This window comes from Ochotona princeps, chromosome 17 (assembly GCF_030435755.1).
Source record: "Ochotona princeps isolate mOchPri1 chromosome 17, mOchPri1.hap1, whole genome shotgun sequence".
Taxonomy (NCBI): Eukaryota; Metazoa; Chordata; class Mammalia; order Lagomorpha; family Ochotonidae; genus Ochotona; species Ochotona princeps.
Genome location: NC_080848.1, coordinates 46,824,164 through 46,836,423, shown reverse-complemented (window position 1 = coordinate 46,836,423; position 12,260 = coordinate 46,824,164). Strand labels below are relative to the sequence as shown.

General features: G+C 44.2%; 1 protein-coding gene across 7 annotated transcripts in view; it reads right to left on the bottom strand.

Moving 5' to 3' along the window:
* Positions 1 to 12,260, bottom strand: part of SPECC1 (sperm antigen with calponin homology and coiled-coil domains 1) — a 299,800-nt gene that overhangs the window by 71,573 nt on the left and 215,967 nt on the right. For all 7 annotated transcript variants that reach the window (XM_058676531.1, XM_058676529.1, XM_058676530.1 and 4 more), the window contains 2 exons: positions 2,134 to 2,279; positions 713 to 813 (listed from right to left, as the gene is read on the bottom strand). In XM_058676531.1, coding sequence (XP_058532514.1) covers positions 713 to 813; positions 2,134 to 2,279 — 247 coding nt within the window. The remainder of the gene's footprint in view (positions 1 to 712; positions 814 to 2,133; positions 2,280 to 12,260) is intronic.

The following is a 12,260-nucleotide window of genomic DNA, read 5'->3' as shown; positions in this document are numbered from 1 at the left end:
ACAGGGTCAGGGAAAGGGAAAGAGAGAGAGAATCAGCCATCCACTGGTTTACTCCCCAGATGGCTATAACGGTCACAGTTAATCCAGGCTGAAGCAGTATTTGAATCATCTTCCACTGCTTTCCCCAGCATATTAGCAATGAGCTAGATTGGAAGTGGAATAGCTGGGACACAAATCAGAGTCCTATGGGATGCAGGAATCAACAATGAAAGTTGCTCCCACTATGCCACAGTGCTAGCTTCTTAATGACCAACTCAGGTATTCTGGGAACATTTCCTATAAGCTAAGTACAGACTACAGCCTTTTCCGCCAGTCCTTCCAGTATCAAATCCTCTGTATTTAATTCCTGTCTGTTTAACTAGCTAGAATGATTCCTGATACTTGCAAATAAATTATGATATACTCAGAAACAGCCTCATAGGTGGTCAAAAATTTCTGCAGGGACTTTTCCTATATTGCATTAACTTAAACCTAAAAGAATCTAAATATGCCAACAAGTAGTGTTCTAGACAAGATACAAAAGCAAACAAAATATACAAAAACAAAAATCTTTGCCATTATGGACTTACATCTCAATGATAAAGTGAAAATATTAGTCGTTGGAATAATTGTAGTATAATCCAAGTTATAAAACATTCTTGCTACACACATCTGGAAGGATACATAATAAACTACAAACAGTGACTATTTCTGGGACTTTTTCCTCAAATACCTGTATTGGAGACACAGCAGCTGCTGGAGTAGTCCGCACCGGTATTCCACTTAGGGGACTTCTGGGGGTCTTATGTACAGAAATATTCTGCCCACCTCCACCTGTCAAGAAAAGACATTGGGACAGTTGTTCTACTTCAAAACAGCAGCTAATAGTTCCTGATTTAAAAAGCATCCTGTGATGTTTAATTTAACATCTTAACATCTACTCTCTATCTTTTCCCCAGTGGTCTACAGTTGAATTAGGGTGATGAGGGGAGAGGGGAATAGCTGTGTAGGAGTAGATCTCAGACACAGAATACCAAGAGAAAATGTGTATAATGAGGTATGTATGGCAGGAAGGAGTAGCAAAGCTCTTACTAAAATAATTACTGCTAATTCTTTTCCTAACCCCACAGACTGACTCACTCGGATGTCACATCTTTCCGTATGTGTGGTCTAATCTTCATCCGATTTCACTGCCAACTATTTTAGCAGAAATAACCAGGTACATCCTGGGGTTATCTGACTCCAGTCTTCAAATACAATGGGCATATACAGTCAAGGAACTATTGTTATTGCGGAAAATGCACATTTCGTTTCTTCTCTTTACAATACTTAATGCACCTTTCTCTTATATACAGATAAGTGGGATTAATGGGAAACTGTGAGTCAGCCAGACTGTTCCAGGAAAGGCTGGGAAAGCACCAAGGTCAGGAGTGACAGATCAGTACAAATATTCACACATAAGAGGGAGTCAAAAAGAGTCTTAACAGCATAGTGTCAGGTGAGAATGCCTGGAAGACATGAGAATCCCAGGAAGAAAGCTAAATGGGGGCTGGGATTGTGGCACAATGATTAAACCTCAACCTGCAATGCCAACATTTGGTATTCCAGCGCTGGCTCAAAACCCAGCCACTCTGCTTCCCATCCAGTTCCCTGTTATTGTACCAGGAAAGCAGTCCTTCACCCACATGGGAGAACTGGATAGCGCCCCAGGCTTCTGTCTGGCCCAGCTCTGGCTGAGAACCACCTAGACTGTGAACCAACAGATGGAAGATTTCTTTCACTCTCTCTCCTTGTTACTCCTCCTTTCAAATAAAATCAAATCTTGGAGCGAGAGAAACAAAGAAGAGAGAGGTGCCTAATTTTTAGAAGGCTGAAGAAGTCAAACAGCAGTGACCTGAACAGCTATGACAGGCAGAAATGGAAGGTGACAAGGCAAGACCTGGAGCTAGGGATGAGGTAGAGAGATGGAGTAGGTCAAATTTATTTTCTTTCATGCCTCACTGAAGCCTTGGGCACTTGGACACAGCACTGCACAGGGCATGACTTCCCAGGAGCCTTTGAGGTCATTTCAATCTGGGGCCACAGTGGAGTAGACAGTCCTGACCTCTCAGGTCAAGGTTTCAGCTTTGCTTATGGCTAGATGTGCTTAGATACCTGAGCGTCCCAAGTCAAACGACTTGATCAGCGACTTGACAGTGGTGGCGGATTCGGAAGGTGCTGGGGATGTCCTGCTGACGTAGCCATTGTGCCACTGGCCTGCCACGTCTGCCTCCGAGGACTCTGGCTGTTCATTCACAGGTCTGCATGGTAAAGAACATAGAAGACTGAGAGGGTGGACGGCGGCCCCATGCGGAAAACAAGAAAATAGGGGGAAGCACCTGACATGCAGGAAATGAATGGAACTGGAGGAAAATTCTACATCTAGAATTCTGCTTGTTACATCAGCTTGGCATCTTGAGAAAATGATGTAGATTGTGCTCATGATTTTTAAGATAGCTGCTTGGGAAAATGGTCAGAAATAATATACGTATACTGAAAATGACTTGGTGTTAGCTATAAATAAAACATGTGCGCTTACTCTGAGAACTGTAGCAAACAGCCAGCACAATGGTTCAATTGACTAATCCTCTGCCTGCTAATCCTGGCATGTCATAGGAGCACCAGATTGTGTCCTAGCTGCTCCACTTTCCATTCAGCTCACTGGCTGTAGCCTGGGAAAGCAATAAAGGATGGTCCCAAAGCCTTGGGACCCTGCACCCGTGTGGGAGATCCAGAAGTCCTAGCTCTTGGCTCTGGATTAGCTCAACTCCAGCCATTGCGGCCATTTGGGAGTGAACCAGTGAATGGAAGATCTTCCTCTCTCTCTCTCCTTCTCTCTGTAAATCTGTCTTCCCAATAAAAATAAATAAATCTAAAACAAAAACACAAGTATTTAGCTTCCTGTGAATGACAGATTCAAAGGACTGGACTGTCATCAAGTGTTCCCAACCCTGCAGTGTACAGAGTTTGGAAAGATGGTGTCTCTTGAGTCCCCCGTAGCTGGGATTTCGAGTGGGATTCTTGTCCTCAAAGACGTGGGCAACACCTGTGTGGGGGCCTGAGTCTGGGAGAGGTACGGGGTGGAGACAGGACACCGGATGTCCCTATGTGGATGCAGACTGCACAAGACACACAATGCATTCCACGGCCTCCTTCACAGGGGTAGGTGGTCCAGCTTCACACTGACATTCTGCAACTATTCCTAGAAGTTCAGCCTAGCGACTGCTTCTTCAGCGCTCCCAACTGCTGCCGTCCAGCAGCAACACCAAAATGACGAGGCATACTCTGAGGGTCTGGGAAAAGTCAGAACCGCAACCGGACTCTTCACTGCCAAAAGCGGCTGCGTTTAAACCCTTTCCGCTGCCCCTTTCCCCATTGGCCTTAGCTTTCCTCCCTGCTTCCCCAGCCCTCCTCCGCCACCCTTCTTCCTGCCCGTCTTTCTCCCTTTCTCCGTCGTAGTCTCTCCATCTTTTGTTACCGTCATCTTCGCCCGTCTTCGGACATTTGTCTTCAGTTGTCCATCCATTCCTAGCTTTTACCGGCTACTTTTATATCGTTCTCCACCAATCACTTCTCCCCGTGGTCCACTTGGCTCTACGTGATAGGCCAGTGGCAATGACATAATCGCAGCGAGGGCATTACCCTATTGCTGTGACTTTCTGTTTACCTGCAGGCGAGACCAACTCCGCCTCCTGGCCCTGGGCCAGCCGCCATCTTGCAACAGCCCCTACCAATCCCAGGAGCGGCTTTAGCACCCTGCTCCCCACACCCAACACCTCTCTAAGTCACTTAAATGATGCTGTCTATCCATTCTATGTAATAGGATCCTGGAACTCCAAAACTTATTTTGCAATTCTGAGGGAGGTGGAGCTTGGGGCTTTCCCTTACTTTTCCTGGAATGTTATTCATGTGGTTTTTAAATCCAAGCACAGACTTGGAGGAGGACATTTTTGAAGATAGCTCATTTGTTTCTATTCTCTTATGCATGGCTTCCTCATCCAGGGGCCTTTGCATGTCATTTAATCTCCCTGTGAGTGGACCAAGACAAGAACTCTCTCAATCTTATGATTGCTAAATCGCTGCTCTTGCTATTGTATCATAATGCCACAGTTGTTTAGCAGGATGACTAATGCATGAAAATGGCTCAAATAGGGTGTTCCTGGTAGTATATTTTAATAAGGTCAATGGAAGTTTAAAGTATTTCTTTACTGACCTTTTTGAAATAAATATAGCTAATGCAGTTACATTTATTTGCCTTTAGTTTTCTTTTTCTTTTTTTTTTTTTTAAGATTTATTCATTTTATTACAGCCAGATATACAGGGAGGAGGAGAGACAGAGAGGAAGATCTTCCATCCAATGATTCACTCCCCAAGTGAGCCGCAACGGCCGGTGCTGTGCCAATCTGAAGCCGGGAACCTGGAACCTCCTCCGGGTCTCCCACGCGGGTGCAGGGTCCCAATGCATTGGGCCGTCCTCGACTGCTTTCCCAGGCCACAAGCAGGGAGCTGGATGGGAAGTGGAGCTGCCGGGATTAGAACCGGCGCCCATATGGGATCCCGGCGCGTTCAAGGCGAGGACTTAAGCTGCTAGGCCGTGCCGCCAGGCCCTGCCTTTAGTTTTCAAAGCTTTCTTCTTTTGCTCTGTATTCAACCTAAACAGAATAAATGTAAGTGAAATAACTTAAAACAGTTAAGCCACCCTGCCTTACATGACTGACTAGACAGCTCCTTCGTAAATCCATAAACTGAAAACTTTGGATGCAATTGATTAAACAAAGAATTTAGAAATTCTTGTAGGGAGGTCTGCTTTTAAATAAATTGTTTTAAAGACCCACTGAAAGGACCTGGCTTTCCTATTTTCCCTGTTGTATTTATTTCATAATTTCATATTTTGTGTCTATATTTTCCCAATAAAATTCAGGTGGTGAATATGTAGATTAAGAATGAGTCAGGGGCCCAGCGCATTAGCGTAGCTGTTAAAGTCCTTGCCTTGAATGTGCCGGGATCCCATATGGGCACTGGTTCTAATCCCGGCAGCCCTGATTCCCATCCAGCTGCCTGTGGCCTGGGAAAGCATTCGAGGACGGCCCAAAGCCTTGGAACCCTGCACACACACGGGAGACCTGGAAGAAGCTCCTGGCTTCAGATCGGCTCAGCCCCAGTCATTGCGGTCACTTGGGGAGTGAACCATCGGATGGAAGATCTTCCTGTCTGTCTCTGTCTCTCCTCCTCTCTATTTCTGCCTTTCCAATAAAAATAAATAAATCTTTAAAAGAAAAAAAAAAAAAAAGAATGAGTCAGGTTAGGCCTCAGCAGGAAAATAATTTCCTATTTCTGCCCAAGCCGTTCTCAGGAAGGTCTTCAACCAACCAAATGGGCCTCTTGTACGCCAATCCATTCAGATAACTTGGTACCAAAAAGTCTTCAAGGAAGATAATGCTGAAAATTTCATTTTCACCTCATTTCTTAACAATTTGATTATAAAGAAAGGGAGAATCCTATATTCTGCTGAGGGATCTATCTCTGCGATTCCAAACTTGAAATGATGAAATGAAGCCTCATTCAGACTTCCTAAGAAGAAATCAAGGCATCACGAAGCAATTTCCAGGACCCTGTCCTTCAGATATCTAAACACAGTATTTCAACCATTCTGCTTGTCTGGAACAATTAAAAAAAAAAAAAAAAAGCATGAGAAAACTGCTAGTTATTTAAGTGGATTAGAGAAATCTCCACCAAACTACATAATAGCTATTTGCATGTGTATGTGTGCAAAAAGGGTACTTAAGAGGGATCAACAAAGTTTGACTTTAGTAACCATAGAAAACAGTTACCTAGAAGGCTATGGATTTTATTACAACATGTTTAGAATTCTTAATCAGAAAATCCCACTCCCCATGCCATGGAAAAATAAAGGACATTAAGAAATCTTTAAGATCACACATACGCATCAATAAAGAAAAATCAGTAAGAGAAAAATGGAGTCATCACATACAGGAAAAATCGCAAGGAACCACATTGGTTACTATTTCAACACTAAATAATTGCCTCTAAAGCCCTATGGTAGACCCTAAAGTCAACCTCTTAAAAAAAAAATTCACGCATGTAGTTAAATAAAGCCTTGCAAATTTTTTAGGCATCCCAAAGTACAGTTTCCAGGGTTTTGCAAGTTTAAGTGTGTGCAAACAAGCCGTATTTCAATAAATGCAACACACTAGCTTTCCCGGTGGGGACTGAACAGTCCGTTCTTTCCTTTGTGGGTTCTCAGAAAAAGTAACTGTTTTATGTTTACAGGTCATACTTTAAAAGAAAAAAAAAAAAAGAAGCAGCAGCAGCAATTTTCCTATCAGCTCCCAGCCTATAAAACCATAAAAATTATTAATAAATTCAGGAAAATAACATGTATAGAAAATAACTCCACTGTACAAGGTAATTTGAAAAATCTGGGGAAAACAGGCATGAAAGATAAATTTATATTGAATCCAAAGAATTATGAAATCCATGCATATGAAGACTCTTCAAAAAGTTTATGAAAATGCAAATTAAGAACTATGTATAAGTTTCAAAACTTATCAAGGGTCAAAACAAGCATCTTTATCTCCAATTATTTATGAGCTTTCTGAAGCATCCTTCTATATGCCAAGCATAGTAACATTCATGAATTAAACTTCCCACAAAAATCTCACAATATTATTCCTTACATTATAAGAAAATGTTAACAAAGCTCACAGGGTTCTCTTTATATAATGATAATTTTTAAAAACACCCTCACAAGGTTTGAAGTAGTGACTCTCAGGTGCACACCTAGCTTTGGTAACCCCTTTCTCAATTTTTCTATAATGCTTGAGTGTCCTGAAAACAATAAATAGGCTAATGTTATTTGTTATTAAAACTTACTATGAAAATCCCTGCCAACATGTATTTCATGCCATAATCTGCTCTTAGAAAAGACTACCCGTACCTGAGAGAGTGATGGACGGCTGAGGCCGGAACACAGAGCAGGTGGCGCCCACGTCCACAGGAAGCTGTGTGTCACCAGCTCACCGAGTGCTGATCATCTAGGACCTCTATGTGTCTGATATGTTAACTTAAAGGTGCGTATCCGTCATGATTGTTCATTGAGCATTTTTATTTGCTCTGTGTAATCCAGAGATGGAATGGGTTTCCACAAGTGTTGATTTTGTACAGCATAGACTTCATGGAGACACCATTTTGTTATCTATGTTGAGCCAAACACAGGGGAGTTCTTGTACGTGATTTTTTTAAAGTATTCAACCATAAACACCATCTGGACCAGGTCATTTTATCCCACTGCGACCCTCACTGCCAGCAGATTAAGAATTGTACAGAGGACCACATGTACACACCTGCCAGCCCTCCTTCCTGAACCCGTCAGCAGAAGCCAGCTCCAGGCTGACTCCCCATCCCCTCTTGCCAGTCCAGTTTGGGACTACTGTGACCTACCCACCTGTGTCTTTTATGTCACGCTTCTGTGCCTTTGCTCATTCTGTGACCTTTCTAAGAGAAATTCCTGGGCACGGCGGCGTGGCCTAGCGGCTAAAGTCCTCGCCTTGAAAGCCCCAGGATCCCATATGGGCGCCGGTTCTAATCCCGGCTGCTCCAATTCCCATCCAGCTCCCTGCTTGTGGCCTGGGAAAGCAGTCGAGGACGGCCCAAAGCTTTGGGACCCTGCACCCGCGTGGGAGACCCGGAAGAGGTTCCAGGTTCCCGGCTTCGGATCGGCGCGCACCGGCCCTTTGCGGCTCACTTGGGGAGTGAAACATCGGATGGAAGATCTTCCTCTCTGTCTCTCCTCCTCTCTGTATATCCGGCTTTCCAATAATAATAAAATCTTTAAAAAAAAAAAAAAAGAGTAATTCCTTAAAGTACTCCCTAACGATTTGCACAAAACTTCAAAATAAAGAAATTCGTCACTTACAGAAATTATGGCATATTTGTCTCTTAGGGGTCAGGCAGTCTAAATCTTATTTTCACATTTCAATACAAAAATATATAATACTTAAAAATGGCAACTTGAACAAAAGCATCTTAATCTTCAAATCCCAACAAAAAGAAACCAAACAATATTAGCACTGTGTTAGCAATGGAAATGGCTTATGCACCAAGGGAGCGCGCAGTGCACTCTCGTGGAGGTTCGGGAGCGCGAACACCCGCAATCTGAGGAGGCTGGGAGGGGGTTGCCCAGGGCCAGAGAACAGAAGTTCAGGAAGGGTCACCGGATGGACCTAACCAAGCAAGCAAATGCAAGAAACTGGCTCCTATATTCTGGTTTCACCAGAGAAGAAACTGGACATTGATAATTTCTTCTACTGAGGCAGCAATTCCTTTTGTATTCTTTGGGTTTGTGCTTCCCAATGTGTGTGTATAATCTACATGTAACTTAAGAAGTCTACCCTTTATTTAAGATATGAGAAGAGTCTAAGCATCGGCAGGCCAAGGCAGGGAGTCCACACACAGTGTGTGGATACTGACCTCGGGCAAAGGTCAGGCCCTGACCTGGTGCCATCCAAGCAACGGTTGGTGATGGGCTAGAACATTCTCTGTCCGCTGAAGATATTTCATAACGCAAAGCACAGCCGCACTTGAGAAAACAGACATTTGCCAAAGAACCATAGAAAACAGAATCACATGTTTGGCAGCTTCTCCCTTCAAATTCAACAGAGTATGAATAAAACATGGGGCTGCTGCAGTAGCACGGAGGTTCAGGCTGTTGCCTGTGACCCTGGCATCTCATAACGGCGAGCCGGTTGATTCCTGGCTGCACGGACTCCTAACTGGCTCCCTGCTAATGTGTCTGGGAAAGCACAAGCAGATGGCCCAAGTGCTTAAGGTCCCTTTCACCCACATGGGAGACCTGAAAAGCTCCTGCCTCCTGGCTGGCCAATCCCAGCTATCGTGGTATTTGGAGGGTGAACCCCAGCAGGTAGAAAATCTGTCTCTCCCCCTCATTTTGTCTTTCCAATAAATTTTTTAAATAAATCTTAAAAAAATGAAAAAAACAGCTGAAAGATGGTAATTTTAAAAAGGCTCATTTTTAAAAACATATTTGTGGGGCAGGCTTTGTGGTGCAGTGGGCAAAGGCACGGTCGGCAATGCTGGCACACATGGGTGCTGGTTCAAGTTTCTGCTGCTCCACTTCCCATCCTATCAATGCACTTAGGAAAGCAGCAGCAGATGACCCAATACCTGGGCCCGTGTACCCACATGGGAGACCTCAGAGAAGCTTCAGGCTCCTGGCTGTGGTCTGGCCCAAAGCCCAGCCATTTGGAGTGAAACAGCAGATGTAAGATTTCTCCCTGTTTCTATGTAACTCTGCCTTTAAAATAAATTTAAAAAACATAACAGCAATCGAAAAAATCCCATCACAAATGTCTTGAGGCAGAAATAACTCAGAAGCATAAGAAATGCGGGCATGAGAACCACCTGAAGAGTGCAGTATCCCAGGTAGGGAATGGGTCCAGTGGGGAGGTTGTGGACTTGTCTCTGAGGGGCTGCAACTTTTGACTGGTGAGCAGCAGAACCAGGACTGGGGACGGGCCTGGCTGGACAGGCGGTGGCACATGCTGGTATGAGTGTGGGCCTGGAGGGTGGTGTCGGTTGGATCAAGTTAGGCTTCAAGGCCCACTGATGTATACGAGATCTCAACGGGATGTGGGGCAGACTGTACCACTGCACTGCACATGCTGGCAGGCACAGGAACCAGAGCTGGTGGGCCAGTCCAGAGGGGGTCACTGGTGGTTGCTCTGACTGGGCTGCAGTTCCCCCTGTGGTACATGAGGGCTGAATGTGTGTTGGGCAGTGCTGGGCTGGGTCACAGCACCCACTGGTTTGCTGAAGATGGAGGACAGAACAAACCAATCAACTATCTCAGTGAAACTTTACCGCAAATTTCCGGGCCAATGGAGCCTCGGAGGTGCACATGACAGCCAGTCGATCTTGGACAGATTTCCTTACCCTTGGAGCAACGATACCAGCAGCATCTCAGAAGTATAGAAAACCACATGAACAGAACCCTCAGAAAATGCTCCACAATGGGGACCCTGGGATGACATCGGGGGGCAGAGCCCCACCGTCCAGGTGATACGGCTGTTGGAAGGCTGGGCATGGCTTCTTCTGTTGTACCCCCATCTCCCCCATACACAGCAAGAAGAAAAAGAAAATGTGTAAACAATGGTCCCACTCACTATCCCCTGATCCTCAACCCTTCCCCGATCAACTACGTAAACATCAAAAATCAAATTTAAAAAAAGAAAGAAAAATAAGAAATGAGGGCATGTTTGGGAAGGCGTGCCTGAAAGCAGGTGGAAAGAAGAAAGTAAAGGTGGATTTGGTAGGCTAAGACCAGCTTTGCAATAAATATGCTGTTGGCATGACAGGCTATCCATCTGAAAGAAAAAGCAGGAGGGCTCACATCACATTACATAAAGACAGTTAAAATGGCTATGTGTGTGTGCGCGGGTGCCTGCACGTGCTTCTTCTCTCAATGAGATATTGGAGGAGAAATAGTAAACAAAAGCCCAGAAACAGCAAACAAAATCACTAATATTACATAACAATATGAAATTCTCAATGATAAAAACAATAAAAAGACCCATGACATAGCACACAAGTCATAAGACCCAAAATACACTCATAATGACTCATAAACTGGTATGAAGAAAACTCAGTTCAGTAAAAGAAACATGCCAAAAATGTTCAAACTAGCAATTCTTAGAACGGAAAATGCCAATGGTAAGAAAAAGTAATAAGAAAAAAGGTGCTCAGCAAACAGAAATTTCTCAAAGGAAGACACAGGGACGCCCAACAGGTACACGAATACACGCTCAGCACCACTGATCATGATGGAAATACAAATCAAAACCACTATGAGGTAGCATGTCATTCCAGTTGCTCAACCATTGTCAAAAACACAAAAGACAACACGTATGGTAAGGACATGGAGAAAAGAGAATCCCAGCACACCACTGCTGGGATCACAACAAAGCCATTGTAGAAGACAGCATGGAGGTTTCTCAAAATCTAAAAATAGGGGTAGGCATGGTGGCATAGTAGGAAAACCCACCAGCTTCAATGCTGGCACCCCATATGGGCACTGGTTTGAGTTCCGACTACTTCATCTCTGACCAGCTCTCTGTAAATGTGCCTGGAAAGCAGTGGCAGATGACCCAAATGCCTGGGCCTTTGCACCAATTTGGGACACCCAGAAGAAGCTCCAGGCTCCAGGCTCCAGGCTTTGAACTAGTATAGCTCCTGCTGTTGCGACCATTTGAGGAGTGAGTCAGCAGATGGAAGACCTGTCACTCCTTGGCTCTATAATCTCTGCCTTTCTAGTAAATAAATAAATCTTTTTAGAGAAAAAAAAAAACCACTAAAAATAGAGCTACCAGGTGATTCAGCAATACCACTACTGCTGAGTAATACCTTCAAGGGAAATGCAATCAACCTAAGAGGCATTTGTACTCTCTCCCATGTTTACAGCAGTACTATTCACAACGGCTAAGAAAGGGAAACACAGAAAGTGTCTACTCTCTGATAAAATACAAACATCTAGCCATAAAATGCATAAAATCTTGATATTTCCAACAACATGGGCACCACTGGAAGTCATTGTTTAACTGAAATAAGTCCATGGCAAGCACAGAAAAACAAGTACTGTAAGATCTCACTCGTATGTGGAATCTAAAAGAGCTGACATTACAGCTGAGAGAGAAAACAGCAGTTAGCAGAGGCTGGGCGAAGAGTCGGGAAGAGAGGGATGAGAAAAGGTTAGTGGGTACTAAGTCAAGATAGTAGCTTTAGTGCACAATAAGACGCCTTTTTACTTATTTACCTGTCTATTGATTTATTTATTTAAAGGCAGAGAGATTGGGAGAGATACAGATGGAGAGACCTCCCTCATCGCTAGGCTCACTCCCCAAACGCCCACAACAGCGGGGCTCAAAGTCAAGAGTCAAGCATTCACTGACTCATCTGGGCAGCATGGACCTGGCCACTTGAGACATCACTTGTTGCACCCTAGGGCATGCACCAGTGGGCAGCTACAATCAGGAGTGGACTTCATAAAAAAAAAAAAAAGTCACTTGTTGTCACATACTTGAAATGCAGAGCAATAAAGAACAAGAGAGGGAAAGAGATCAACCCACCCAGCAATAGTTGACTGCAACAGCCAGGGCTGGACCAGACCAAAGCCAAGAACCCAGAACTGCATCCCAGTCTCCCTTACG